Source organism: Genypterus blacodes, unplaced genomic scaffold, assembly GCF_046128005.1.
Source record: "Genypterus blacodes isolate CSIRO-AG114 ecotype Tasmania unplaced genomic scaffold, CSIRO-AGI_Gbla_v1 ptg000045l_1, whole genome shotgun sequence".
NCBI classification, from domain to species: domain Eukaryota; kingdom Metazoa; phylum Chordata; class Actinopteri; order Ophidiiformes; family Ophidiidae; genus Genypterus; species Genypterus blacodes.
In genome coordinates, this window is record NW_027466858.1 from 3,188,728 (window position 1) to 3,203,934 (window position 15,207).

Below are 15,207 nucleotides of genomic sequence, written 5' to 3' on the forward strand. Positions count from 1 at the left end.
TATATGGTAATAAAGCGAGAGAGGGACACGGGCAGTCTGCGCCCCGCCCTTCTTCTTCTTTTGTTTTGGAGCCAAACTGCCCAGGCTCCTTCCTCCCTGCGCCCTTATTAACACACCGGTTAACATTGACGCACCCACCGGTATCTAACGCGCCCGGTTTGCTTGCTTGTTGACTTTGTCTCGCAAAGAGGGAGGGAGGGAGGGTTCATATCTTCATTACAGGAGGAGGAACAGGATACGGACTCTTTATTTATCCGCCCCTGTCTTCCGGGTTGCTTTTACGTACTACCGTCGTGCCAACGTGTCACTATGGTTACAAATTACACCCCATGGCTATAGGAGAGCCCAACTTCTCCGCAGGTCCCAGTGGCGTCCACAGTGTCCAGCCGTGTCAGTGACGCGTCAGTGGTCCCATCCGGAGGAGAAGGAGGAGAAGGAGCGCACCAGACTGTGGCCGTGCGTCCATGTGTTGACATCAGACTCGGGAGGGGAGATTCAGTTACGCGCTCCGTACCTGGACACTTGACGCTCCTCCGTAGGTTTGCTCGGTGTGTTTGAGGGGAGCCATGCAGCGGAGAAGCCCGTCCGTCAGCCCGTTCCCCAGGCCGCCGTGTCTGGCTGCAGCCGCGCCGGCGGGGAAAGCGAAACTAACTCACCCTGGAAAGGCGATCCTGGCCGGTAAGTTTGTTATTAAGTGTAGAGTTTGAGAACATGTCAGTTAGAGTGCCAAAGAAAGAACCGAGGCTCATTATCGCTGTAATCTATACTTTATAAAAGTATAAAATAGAAAAACTTTAAATGCAGTAAGAAAAAAAACAACGTACTCCGATTTCAGTCCAACGTCGTAATTTCATCATGCAGAACCGCAGAATAAGTGTTTATGATGTAATATATGACTGAGCCGTTACTGAACTATCAAACGTTTGCAAACACGTAAACTATGACGTAAGTGCAGCGATCTCAATGGAAAAACAATTAAAACGCATTTTCTGTTTAATTTTCTATTTAATTCTATTCATGTTTTGTTTTTGGCAGCTGTATAAATTGTGTGATGGCCCTCAAGTCTGTCTAACAAGTGTGTGTGTGTGTGTATGTGGCAGTGTTATACTGATGATTTCTGTTTAGCCTTGGCTTTGATGAGAGCAGTAATCATCGGGGTGTTTCCTGTGTGGCAGCTTCCTTTAAGCTTCAGCAGCAGACAGAGAATATAGTTTCACACAGACAGGAGCTGGATGTTTACTTGGCTGTCTTGCTGGTTACATGGTCGTCCAGTTTAACAGGTAAACTGCACACGTACAGGTCAAGCAGCATTTCCACCACGCTGACCCTGTGACCCTGGAAGCCGTAGCACCTTCTTCTTCTTCTTCTTTCTTTCCAGTTTCCAGCCATTATTCAATCTTGACTGCACTTAGGCGATTAGATCATGTTAGTGCACTTTAGATAAAGCTATTAGAGCGGAGTGACTCGACATTGCAGGCTGGCTCTGTAGGCAACACGCTGCTGCAGCTCTATGCATCCAGACTCAGGGATGTGAGGGGGTCCAGTCCCATCAGGAGAGACACACCATGATGTTGTTTTGTGATCATCTGCAGTATTTGTTTAGTTTGACACTGTGACGGCTTCCTGCAGAATAATGATCCACGCTGTTACACTGCTTCGTTATAAGACTGTAATTAATGATCATTTTCACAAGTGGTTAATTAGTTTTTGATTAATTATAATGAACAATTTAAGCTCTGAAATGCCAAAAATCAGAGCACAAAGATTAATTTAACCATTTATTGGTTAGTGTTAGTGTAATGTTATTCATTTGATAGAAAAGGAGCCGATCTCAGCGTTCATCATGAAGCCGTACTGTAAATAGAACATGTTTGGTATTCAGTGTTTTACCCTGCTGAGGCTCAGGCAGTACAAAATGAAAACCCCTCCACCAAAACAATCAACCCCCTCCACGCTGCTGAGGGTGCAGCAGGCAGCTCTGGTTGATGAAGAGGCTGTCAGAGGGGCTCCCGTGTTTGGACTCCATGGGACTTCACTCCTCTCTGCTGATTTCTGCCTCCTGTTCTGGCAACAGTTTGGCTGAATATTTTATTTGGACCAAGTTCCATTTTGCTTTTCACAAATGAGCAGTTTACTTACAGTGCGTCCGTGCGTGCGTGTGCTACATCTGTCAGTTATGAGCTGAGGAAGACGATGTTTCTGTCTGAGTACAGCACGATCAGTTCTCAACATGGTGGGGCTGAATTGATTTGATCACAGATGCTGGGAGTTTGGTAATGACCTAAATACTCTGTTTGCAATTTTAGTTTAGTCACACACACACACACACACACACACACACATACACACACACAGCTACTGGCATCTAGATGAGAGGTCCAGAATGTTCCAATGTATCTTTGCATTTATTGTTATTGAGTAGATGTGACCTTTTATTGTGATATTCTGTAGAATCAGCTTCCCCTCCCCCTCCCCCTTCCGCTCCCCCGTGGCTCCTGGTATCCTGATGGACCTGATCCAGACCCGGTGCTGGACTGGAGCCTGTCTGTCCAGTTTTGCAAGAGCAGCATGATTTCATTCTCCGTCACGGTGACTCCCCCTGCCTGCCTGCAGTAGCTGAGTGTGTGTGTGTGTGTGTGTGTGTGTGTGTGTGTATTTGGTTAACAGTACAGCAGCAGAGATTTGTTTAAATGAGCCGGCGGTGGTGGTGAAGCTTTTTCTGCGTGTCTGACCTGAGAAACTGTCCGTCAGAAACCACAGTTGACAGTAATTTACACCGGGACACCAAAGCCTCACTGCACAAAATGTGGCAGCTCATAAATACGACTGACACTTCTTGCTGTGACATGTCAATACTACTGTAGCAATTGTGCCTGTGTGTGTGTGGCATGTTTGTGTGTGTGTGAGAGAGAGAGAGACTAGTCATGACCAAAGCTGAGACGACATTTAGGGAGGGACAGTCTTATCAGTGTGAGGCCTTGGGTAGGGTGTGTGTGTGTGTGTGTGTGTGTGTGTGTGAGGTGGTGGTTTTAAATAGTTCTCTGGTCTTGGTGCTTGGTGTTCCTACATTGTTGTGGCTTTCATTAATATAGTGATAATAAAAGCGTTATTCAGTGTCAAAGTTTGACTTCAGCATAGATAAGATCTCTACACAAAGGCTGTCCTGTTCTCTTTACTCTCTCTCTCTCTCTCTCTCTCTCTCTCTCTCCTGCTCACTCTCTCTCCTGCTCACTCTCCCACTCTCTCTCTCTCTCACTCTCTCCTGCTCCCTCTCCCTCTCTCTTTCTCTCTCACTGTCACTCTCACTCTCTCTCATGCTCACTCTCTCTCATGCTCACTCTCTCTCTCTCTCTCTCTCTCTCTCTCTCTCTCTCTCTCTCTCTCTCTCTCTCTCTCTCTCTCTCTCTCTCTCTCTCTCCCCCCCCCCCCCTCTCTTGGCCTCAGGCAGTCAGTTAGCGTTTCTGAGTGGTTGTCTCCTCTCAGGCTCAGAGGGCTCGTCAAAGTGTTCTCTTACTCCCTGTTACCTCGCGGCACGCACGCACACACACACACACACACACACACACGCACACACGCACACACACACACACACACACGCTCCTCTGTGAATACCTAGATGTGAGATCATAAATCACAATACTCCACTCCTTGCCTCCATTCACACACACACACACACACACACACACACACACACACACACACACACACACACCTTGTGAGCTGCTTTCATTAGTCAGTGTGTTCAGTTACACCTGTAGCTCTCAAAGTGTTTCAATCACGTACGAACAAAAAGGTCCAAGTAACACAAACAACAACAACAAGCCACCGAGTCCGCCAAACATTTAACACTCAGAGATTTAGTTGTTAATTAAAAAAAGAGCAATAAACCTTGAAGAATATCTTTATCTGTCTCAGCTAAATCGTTTAAATGGACTGCATACAATTCTCTATTGGCCAAATTAGCAAAATGATCCAGCTCAGGATCAGAAGGCAGCTCAGGTACCGTGATGATGCAGGTACTACAGTTTGAGAACCCCTCATGTAAACCTCTGACTCATCCCATACGTGTGTTAGAGGGTCAGTGGAGGGTTAAAATGCTTCTGACTGACTTAATGAATGTTTTCTAAAGCACTTTGTATTTACATTTAGTTCTTTTTCGTCATTAAGGCATAAAATCAGCTTGAAGAGACTTAAAGGATCTCTGACAGTGAACATTTAGTCGTCTTTCTGTTTATTCACAGCTCTAGGCAGCAAATATTGTCCATATACTGCAAAACAAAGAGAATACACATGCAGTCACTCAGTCTGGTCCTTCTGCTCCTTCCAGTTTTGCACAAACCGCCGCCTTCATGTCCGTTTGTAAACAGTCTGCATACTGGAGGGAGTCAAAAGAATCAATCAGAGCGAGAGAGAGAGACGTAAGATGAATAATTCTTTTCATCTCGATCATGAAATATTATGCTTCCATTAATAGTCCGCCTGGTGTCCCCTGGCAGTGTCCTCACGTTGGACCGCACCGAGACGTAACGGCGTGTTTCCTGTGTTCCTGTTTGCTTGATTGATAAATAATTGATCAATCCTGCGGTAAAAATGTTAATTAATCTTTTTCCATGTTCGTGACACACACACACACACACACACACACACACACACACACACACACACTCACAGACACACGATTCTTTACAGATTTGTTACATTCTGGTTGATAAATCTGTGTGTGTGTGTTTGTGGAGCTTGTAGAATCTTCCCAGCCCCTGAAGCAGACGGGAGGCTGCAGTGTTCGCCTGCCTCACTAGACACACTGTTGATATTTTAAAGATAATGAGGCTTAAAATCTGCTACACTCTGAGTCTCTGGCTTCTTCTTCTTCTTCTCCTCTGCTTGGTCGTCAGGAGGCGTTTCTTCATGGACCAGATGTCTCAGACGCTCATTATAATCTCAGAATCTGTCTCATCTGGCTGTCTGCCTGCTCACCTGGCTTCCCCACCGGAAGAGAGAGCGGCTATGCATTTAAGCGTGAATGTGTGTGTGTGTGTGTGTGTGTGTGTGAATGGGCTCCAGTGGTGACCGTCAGTGGCGACAGTGCGAGCAGGGCCCAGCTGTGAAGTCTGAGGGACGCTGATTAAACTATAAATCTCTCTCGTCTGGTTAAATGTGGCAAACAGTAAGCGAGCGAGCCAGAGGTTTGTTCACTCAGCGTGTCGACATCATCGCTTTGCTTAACAACGTTTGATCAAACTGCTGATTTACAGATTTACAGCAATGGGACGTGAGAACACTCTCCTCCTTCAGGTTTGGTCTGTGTAAGAACGGTCCGGCACCTTTACATCGGATCAAACTAACATCAGTCCAAACCCCGCGTCTTGTTTGTTTCCTGTAATTGTAAAGGTCAAGGATCGATGTGGACGCATTGATTTAACGACACACGGTGGAGATGAGTGTTTGGGGGATGAGGGGGAGACGAGGGAGGGAGAGGGGGGAGGAGACTGGAGAGCAGGGCTGTGGAGATAAAGATTAATGGCCATTTTGCTGCGGTATCTACTGCTGTTTGGCAGCCTGCACCCGAGTCAGTTAGGCTTTCATTTTTAACCTGCGTATGTGTGTGTATGTGTGAGGGAGAGCGAGTGTGTGCTCAAGTGTCACACTCACAAAATGTCCAAGAAGACAAACAGGCTGCCTCTCCTGTGTGTGTGTGTGTGTGATGAGGATTGATTCCATGTGCTGTGTCGCTGCCTCGCAGTTAGACTGAGACGAACGACACACACACACACACACACACACACACACACACACACACACATACCAGGCTGCAATGGAGCAAAGTGAGAAATGTCATCTTCGTCTTCTTCTTTTCCTTTCAAAGTGAAAAATGTCATATTCCCTTAATTCTCCACCAGGATTGGAAGCATGACATGACTCTGCCTTGTGATGACATGAAGTGTGTGATTGTGTGAGTCAGACCCGACAGGCCGCAGCCTCAATTAATCTCAGCCAATCTGTCAATTGGACGGAATTGACAGATTTCTTGAAGGAAATGTGCTAATTGACTGATTCTAGGTTCTGCAAGGGTCTGGAAGAAGTAGAAGAAGAAGCTGACTCAGATCAGCTGCTTTGTCCGTCTGACGACCCTCACATGACTCCCATGGGACCCAGGGTGTGAGCTGGAGTATAAATCAGACTCATTTACTCCCCAGCACTGGCGTTGGTCCATTTGCTTCCCAAATACCACCTCTAGATTTCCAGTGACCTTGATGTTTGAGAGCCGTCACAGACAGGAAACCTTCATGTTCACCGCTTAGCCTGACAATCTCATCTCATAAAGGAGGTGAACATGTTTGTGTTTGATGGACAGTTGCACGATGCAGGATCCAGCCTCTGACACTGCTCCTGTGCCATGGGGGGGTATATACGGACCTTATCTCAAGTGGCTGTTTCCTGTTTCCAGTTGCAGCAGCAGTAAAGCTCCTCTTACTGTAAGGTCGTGCCGGCAGCAGCCCGATGACGTTTGCATGTTTTATAACTGAAGAAAAGGAGCTTGTGTCCTTAACGGAGGTAGAAGTAGGTTTTAGAAACGCGTCAATGCTGACAGAATGTTTCATCTGAGCACCGCATCATGGAATAACACTCCTATTGTAATGTTAATATAATAATTCATCCTCTTCATCAGTCTGTTCTGATGTAACTATTGGTCACTGAGCTTCATGTCTGCTTGCATCAGTACCTGCTCTCTCTGTCTCTCTCTCTCTCTCTCTACCTCTACCTCTACCTCTTTATCTCTCTCTCTCTCTCTCTCTCTCACCCTCTGTGTGTGTGTGTGTGATTGAGTTAATGGAGGGTCTTGGCCTGCGTAATGGAGCTCCTCCCTGCTGGCACCGTGGATAATTTAATTAATGTCCCCCCTCCTCTCTCCCTCTCCCTCTCTCTCTCTCTCTCGCTCTCTTTGTCCTCCCTCCCTCCCTCATGACTCATCAGCATTGTGCGTCAGCCTTGCTCTGGACACTTGTCCTCGTCAGCCCTGCTGGCTGAGCGCGGCCGCTTGTGTGCCAGCCTGCATCCTCCCGCACTCACTCATCCATTCACATCCATCCGTGCTTTCACTTTGTCCGTTCCCTTCACTGTGCGCCCGGTAAAAGACACACAGACGTTTGTTCCTCACGAGACGTCCCTCTGTCTTCTCCGTGCTCTAACTGGCCGTGCCCTCCCCGCTGTTTATGGAGGGGAAAGCCATTTGTGTTGGAGTCACAGTAATGATCCATGATGCAATGGCAGCTCCTTGTAATTCACACGGCACTGAATCAAGTGGCCGTGCTAAGTTTAGACGACGCATCGACGGTGCTGCCTGACCAGAGAGAAAACAAACGTCCTTCATCTGAGTAAACATGTGCTCTGCTTATCTGTGTTGTGTGCAGGCGGGATCGCAGGCGGCATCGAGATCTGCATCACCTTCCCCACAGAGTACGTCAAGACCCAACTACAGCTGGACGAGAGGGCCAACCCACCCAAATACAGGGGGATAGGTGAGTCTGTCTGCTTGTCTCTCTCTCTCTCTCTCTCTCTCTCTCTATCTCTCTGTCGGTGTCTCTCTCTATCTCTCTCCCTCTCCATCCGTTCTCCATCCCGTCTCTCGGCCTCTCTGAGGAGCTCGTTATCAAATTACCCATCATCCCCCAGGTGCATTACCGATTCTGGCAGGCTGTCACCAGGCTTGCTTATATGACTGAGAACAGACCAATGCACACACGCACGCGCAGACACACACACACACACACACACGCGCACACACACGCACACACGCACACACACACCCACACACACACACACACACAGGATCTGTTTGTGTTGGCAGGCGCTCAGAGGATCAGAGTCTTAATGAGAGCCTGAGACAGCTGTTGCCTTTCCTGCTCGCTCGGTTTGTTCAACAGTCAGAAGTGAACTTAAATAAAATACATAAAATAAATACGTGCTGTTGTTATTTTGTCAGTTTAAACAGGTACACACACACACACACACACACACACACACACACACACACACACACACAGAGCTCATAAGGTTGATGTCGTGTGAGCAATAAGGGCGGCCATACGTTGCGTGGAGCTGTAGGTCCTCACAAAGTCAAAATGGTCCCATTCCCTTTGTGCGTTGCCGTTTCCATAGGAACAACACGGTCAAAGGCCATTTTGTGTTGCGTACGCGGGGCAGCAGAGCCGGAGGAACGGCGGCCGACACAGAAACTTCATTATCTGAACGTATATGTTTACCATCGGGGCTATTTATAACCTGCCATTAACATTTCCCTCTGAATGTGGCACAGCCAGGGTGAGAGAGTGTGTGAAGCGTGTGAGTGTGTGTGAAGTGATGAGGGAGGAAGGGTGTGCACGAGTGAAGTGATGATAAGAAACCAGTCGGGCAGATTACTGAAATATACTTCTGTCTTCTTTTATGCTATGGTTCAACCGCCGGTGTCTGTTTTGTGTTTGATGGTCATTAAGGGAAAGCAGCTGATTGTTATTCTGTCATAAAGAGAAGAAGAACAATCAGCCGCTCTCCTACAGGAACACAGAACAGGGAACCGTGACAGGAAGTGCCACCTCATGTAGACCAGAAGTACATGAGCAAATGAGGAGAATATGATTGGATAATAGAATAGAATATGATCACACACACACACACACACAACACACACACACACACACACACACACACACACACACACACACACACACACACACACACACACACAGTTCACGTGCCTGTCCTCCCCAATGACTCAGCTATATTTGTGATTAATACTATGGTTTTGTGCGTGTGTGTGTGCGTGCGTGTGTGTGTGTGTGTGTGTGTGTGGTATCGTCCAGGTGACTGTGTGAAGCAGACAGTGCAGGGTCACGGTGTCCGAGGGCTCTACAGGGGTCTCAGCTCGCTGCTCTACGGCTCCATACCCAAGTCAGCAGTCAGGTATGTAAACTCACTCGCTTAATAAGTGGTGTGTAGACTTCCATACAAACACACACACACACACACACACACAGAAATGCATATACAGTATATATACTCAGACAGCAGATGCAGCTCTTTATAATTGCCAGTCGTGTGTAATAGACTGAAAACAATAACACAAACATAAACTAATGAGCTCACACACTCCAGTTATTCCGGTCCATTACCCACAATGCAATGCATAGATGTCACACTGAACCGCTATGTAATTATGTTATTATTTCACAGCAATGACATTTATCTCCAGACAAGTCTGCACGTTTGCAGCGCTCACTCTCGCTCTCCCTGCAAGACACACACACCGAACAAAATGCTGTGTGTGTGTGTGTGTGTGTGTGTGTGTGTGTGTGTGTGTGTGTGTGTGTGTGTGTGTGTGTGTGTGTGTGTGTGTGTGTGTGTGTGTGTGTGCTGGAGGGTAAAGCCTGTCTGTGTGCTGGAGAGACAGGCCCAGCCAAGCGGAGCAAAGACGCCACTCAAACTCATGCAGGGTCTCAATAGGGCTGCAGAGAGGGAGACTAGTGTCACTATACTGTCATTGTGTGTGCGTGTGTGTGTGTGCCCGCGTGTGTGTGCTTGTGTAAAGAGGGGCATTGAGGTGTCGGCCATATTGATGATGGACAGGCGAAGTAAACACTGAAATGGAAGAATATCTTGGCGCTCGTCCATTCACCACCACTTTCCTTAAATCACTTGTTCGATCCGTTCCGTTCTCCCTGCCTCCATCTTCCTCCTCCTCCTCCTCCTCCTCACCATCGCTCCCCCACCCCAGCACCACTCTCTCTCTCTCTCCTTCTCTCTCTCCCTCTCTCCCATCCCATTAGCTGATTGCCTGTGCACCATGGTGCCCTCGTTCATTCTGCCGTCACAGAGGAAGGACAGGGACAGAAAAGGACGGCGCTGACCTTTCCCCCAACCCCCCCATCTTCATCTCCACAGCCTCTTTCAAGCCTCCTTTAGTCCTCCTTCCCTCTCTCCTTCACCTCCTCCTTCCTCATCAGCACCCAGCCCTTGTAGGAACGGCCACTAATGAAGATTGGCCATTACTCTGCATCTCTGGCTGTCAGCCCAAGCAGGTCGTGTCAGACTCATATTGTTAAGTTTTGTCGACCCCTGAAATTGGTTTCGGGGGGAAAAAAACGTGGCGAGGGAGCGGCTCGTTTCTCTGCACCGGCTTTTAATGAGCTGCATTTGTTCAACAAGGTCGGTGATGAAGAGCACTGGCATCTCCCTGCGTTAAAGGATACCACATGAATAATAAGTCATAATAAAGTAAATAAAAATCTTCCAAAGCTTGTGAGCGGCGAGGCTAACGAGGGGTTAATGAGGCCCAGACGAAAGATGCAAGTTAGCCAGAGAGCAACAAAGAATTCTTCATCTTCACATCTCTCCCCTCCTCCTCCTCCTCCTCCTCCTCCTCTTCCTCCTCCTCCTCCTCCCATTCTGCTCAGTGTGCCGTGCTTCGTCCCGCCTTCCCCTCGCAATTCAATTCCGTCTATAAATAACCTTTCTTGTAAAGGACTCGCAGGCACAACATTTTCTGATGGTACGTAACCCCCCTCCCCCCCTCCCCCCCGCCCCCCCTCCCCGCCCCCTCCCTCCTCCAGCCTCTTTGTCCATTGACTGGTTTCCGTGGCAGCTGTTGTCCGTCACTCTTCTCTCTCTGAATTGAAATGAGGATGCATGCAGGACAATGAAATAAAAGCAATAAGGTGAATTCTGCTCTTTCTGCAGTTTATCTCCCTGTACAATCTGAACCTTTCTGCAATATCTTCTAAATCATCACTTTGGTATTTTCTTGTTGACTTCAGCTTCAGGCATCAATCTCAGGATAAGTGTGTGTGTGTGTGTGTGTGTGTCAGCTCATGGGCAAAAGCAAAGTATTGATTTGTGGGCATTTTTGAGCATCAACAACTAAATCTGCTCCGAGAAGGTTGTGGAGGTTTGAATGTCCTGAAGTGTTAAGTTTTCCTCATAATTCCTCCCTGGATCTCTCCTCCTCCTCCTCCTCCTCCTCTTCAGGTTTGGGGTTTTTGAGTTCCTAAGTAACCGCGCAAAGGATGAGAACGGCCGTCTGGACAGCAGCAGAGGCCTTCTGTGTGGGCTTGGAGCTGGAGTGATGGAGGCTGTGTTCGTGGTCTGCCCCATGGAAACTATCAAGGTAACACAACTGCTCTGATTTGTTTTGATCTAAAAAGCTAAATAAATGAGAAATGACTGAGTGATGAGCATTGTGTTCCTTTTTTAAATCTTTCAAGGTTAAATTCATTCATGACCAATCATCAGCCAACCCTAAGTACAAAGGCTTCTACCATGGAGTCAGAGAGATCATCAAGGCACAAGGTGAGTAAGCCTGACCCCTACTGTCCAGAGAGGGGAATGCAGCTGAAATCCCTCTGCTACAGTTTGTTGCGTGATGGAGCAGTAATTGTGTTTGTCTCTGTCTCATTCGGCCTGAGCAGGACTGAGAGGAACATACCAGGGTCTCACTGCCACCGTCCTCAAACAAGGATCCAACCAGGCCATCCGCTTCTATGTGATGACCTCGCTGAAGAACTGGTACAAAGGTCAGAGCGCACGAGTGTGAACATGGAATGTGTGCTTGTTTGATTGACATTTGCAGGTCAGGGTGAAGGGGAACATAAGGTGAAGTCCTGTGCTATGAATTTGAAATTGAACTGAATTGAATTTAGTTTCATTTCTGTTGACTAACCTTGTAAATTGTAAATCCAGACTTCATTGGTTTCATTCAGCATAGAGGTGTGAAGGTACAGACACACACTGTGCTGATGAGGTCAGAGCTAAGTGGATAATTGATTTTTATTGACTCCTTAATGGGTTAATGGGATCAAATACACACTGTTTGCTCCGTTTTTTAGTTTCTGAAAGCTAAATGTGTGTCTGTACCTTTACATTCATGAGGTAACGCTGACCTCTACTGGTGACTTTTAAGAATAGCTTTCATTGATCCAACAAATGAGGGAACAACTACTTGTGGAGTTTCATCTGGACTGATTTTAAGATCATATTATCATCCTATATTTGGTTCTTTCCATTCTAAGGTGATAACCCCAACAAATCCATTAACCCTCTGCTGACTGGAACATTTGGAGCCATAGCTGGAGCAGCCAGTGTGTTTGGAAACACTCCTCTAGACGTCATCAAGACAAGGATGCAGGTACACACACACACAGGCTCGCAGTCACAGACACTCACACACTCCTGCCTGTTAGTAACACTCTCTCTTCATTTCTCTCCACAGGGTCTGGAAGCACATAAATATAAAAGCACGCTGGACTGTGCCGCTAAGATCCTGAGACACGAGGGCCTGGCAGCGTGAGTGCAGCGCCACACTGTGGAGAAGTGATGCAATGTGTTCTTAGAGTGTCACTGAGGTCAAGAATTCATCAGTCAATTCATTAGAAAATGCTGAAGGATGGTGTCTTATGTTCTGTACTCTTTCCCTACCGCTCTCCCTCTCTCGCTGTCTCTCTCGCTCTCCCTTTCTGTCGCTCTCTCTCCTTCTCTCTCTCCCTCTTTTCCTCCCTCCCTCCCTCCCTCTCTCTGTCTACCCCGTTTCTCTCTCTCTCTCCACCCTCTCTCTATCATTCTCTCTCTCCCTCCCTCTCTCTGTCTCTCTCTCTCTCTCTCTGTCTCTCTCCCCCTCTCTCTCTCTCTGTAGTTTCTATAAAGGTACGGTTCCCCGGCTGGGCCGCGTGTGTCTGGACGTGGCCATCGTCTTCATCATCTACGAGGAGGTGGTGAAGGTTCTCAACACGGTCTGGAAGACGGACTGAGTGCTTCGTTCACATATTCAGATGTAGCTGAGCTTGAATCAGTGTTCATGCTCACACACTAGCCAGGAAGTCAAACATCTCACGGTGCTGGAATAAGAATGTGAAGTCTGATGTACTGTAGCTCAGTGTCGCCCCCTTCTGGTTATTGACTATGTATGCAGTGGGTTTACGGTATGATTATTTATGTTCTGGTTATGGTTTTAGGGTCACAAACACTATTATTGGTGAAATATTTCTCAATCTTTGGAAGGTATTTGTTTCCTTGGCTAAACCTGCTTTGACTAATACCCCCTTTAGGTGAAGAATACGATGATTCTGCTCTTCTTCTGCAGCTGTTTCCCTGCTCTTTACTGCAGCTGTGCAGGTGTTTCCCTGGTTTCAGAGCCGCTGGTGTCAGACTGCATCACTTTACAGTCATATAAGCTGTGTCCACTCTCACAAGCAAGCCTCTCAAACAATCATTCATAAGTTGTAATTAGTTTAAAAAGAAATAGTAAAGAGTTTATTCCGTTACCAACATAATAGTTTTATTGTAAAGTAAGATATATTTAAACTTTGTGCCAAATGCCAAATATGTTTTAACGATGAAACTGTGCACAAGAGGAGCCCTGTGAAGAAAATAGAACATATTATATCAAAACACTTAAATGTATAAAGTGACGGTTGAACATCTTGATGATTGACAGACCGTGTGCTGTGTTATTGTTTTAACATGAGGTTTGTGTGATGTATTAGAAAAGACGTATTTCTGCCCTTCACTGTGAGCCGAAATGACCAGCGGATGCTGAGTCATGCCGGCAGCACGACCTCTGACCTCCGACCTCGACAAAGTCCCCACCTCTGTGTTTCTGCGTGTGTCGTGTCACTTTTCCGTCTCAACTTTCCAACACATTCCACACAAATCAGAGGCTCCGCCCGTCATAATGAAGCTGCCCTGTGTCAGTGCCATGTTGTGTGTCTGTGTGTGTGTGGATTTGGCGTTACCTCACACGTGCCTTTTGAAGTTCCATTTGTTTGTAACTGCCAGAAAAATGCTCTCATATTTTCTTTGCTGACTGAAAGTCTTTGCTTATCTTCATGTGGGCCTCTGCGTTGTTAGTCACAGTTTAATGAGTCGATGCTTGTCTGTGTGTGTGTGTGTGTGTGTTATGTTGCTGTAATAGTTGCATACAAATAATATTGGATTTTATGTGACCAGTTGTAGCTAAAACAAGATCTTAAGACAAACGTTATAAAAGATGATTTAAGCCATGACGTGTGTGTGTGAGAGAGAGAGGGAGAGAGATTCTATGGTTTGTCTTCATGGAAGCTGTAGAGAATTAAACAACACTCCTCTCTTTTGTCTTTGCTTAATGTGAAGTTGGTCTGTTGTATGGGGAAGTTAAAGCTCAGTAAAAGAAGCATCTGAAAACTTGAGAGCGTGTGTGTGTGGTTGTTGTTCTTCTCCGCAGGCTCGTTGTTCTTCTCTGCAGGCTGGTTGTTCTTCTCCTCATCCTCCCTCCCTTGCAGATGGAGAGAAACATGGAGGGGCAGGTAGGAGGTAGGAGAGGAATTGGAACAGGGAACCCATTGTTAAGAGTTTTGGCTGATGCTCATGTAGGGTGATTGAACTGTCCACCTCTCTCTCTCTCTCTCTCTCTCTCTCTCTCTCTCTCTCTCTCTCTCTCTCTCTCTCTCTCTCTCTCTCTCTCTCTCTCTCTCTCTCTCTCACACACTCACACACACACTTGCGAAATGGAATGCACTCTGATGTACTGTACTTTGGGTGAGGGAGTATGTTGTGGGCCATTTTGGGACGTGTGTGTGTGTGTGGTAGACAGTGGACAGTAAATGGAAAAGCAGATCAGTTAACTCATAACTATTAATGATGTAAGTAATCAAGTATTAATTGGGACTGACACGTGAGTGTGAACTCACTGACACAGTATTACAGTAAATGCTGCAAATGCTCTCGCTCTCTGTCTCCTACCCCCCCCCCCCCCCCTCTCTCTGCCCTCCCAACACACACACATGCAGTGATAGGGATGATGACAGAGGCCTCCTCGCTCATCATGACTGTACAATAGCGCTTTATGAAAAAGGGTCAAAGTCGCCTCCAACCTCCCCTCATCCTACCATCATCACTCCCTCCTCCTCCTCCTCCTCCTCCTCCTCCTCCTCCTCCTCCTCCTCCCTGCTCTGCCTCAGTGGTATAACTCTTTTACTGAAGTACTGTTTCCGTCTGCACATATTTTTGTTTCTGCTCACTGACCTCATGCTTGTTGCTACTGGTTACCTTGGAGAAGAAAGTTCATATACCTTCTGCAAGATAATCTTCCTGTTGTTGACTTGATTGTGTAGTTGCATGACACACTTTACCACACTTTACTACACTTTACTACACTTTACTACTCTTAAATGCACTTTAATC

General features: G+C 46.9%; 1 protein-coding gene across 1 annotated transcript; it reads left to right on the top strand.

Moving 5' to 3' along the window:
* The first annotated feature begins 183 nt into the window (after positions 1-183).
* LOC143000272 (tricarboxylate transport protein B, mitochondrial) lies at positions 184-14,213 on the top strand. The gene is made up of 9 exons (XM_076149528.1): positions 184-678; positions 7,413-7,520; positions 8,862-8,961; positions 11,023-11,161; positions 11,259-11,343; positions 11,463-11,567; positions 12,063-12,178; positions 12,263-12,336; positions 12,683-14,213. The coding sequence occupies exons 1-9, from the start codon at positions 567-569 to the stop codon at positions 12,795-12,797; spliced, it is 954 nt and encodes a 317-aa protein (XP_076005643.1). The 5' UTR covers positions 184-566; the 3' UTR covers positions 12,798-14,213.
* Positions 14,214-15,207: the final 994 nt, after the last annotated feature.

Excerpts from the sequence above, each read along its gene's own strand:
- LOC143000272 (XM_076149528.1), top strand. The coding sequence starts at position 567 with ATGCAGCGGAGAAGCCCGTCCGTCAGCCCGTTCCCCAGGCCGCCGTGT. Across the intron at positions 679-7,412 it reads TGGAAAGGCGATCCTGGCCG|GCGGGATCGCAGGCGGCATC; the intron begins GTAAGTTTGTTA and ends TGTTGTGTGCAG. Across the intron at positions 12,337-12,682 it reads AGACACGAGGGCCTGGCAGC|TTTCTATAAAGGTACGGTTC; the intron begins GTGAGTGCAGCG and ends CTCTCTCTGTAG.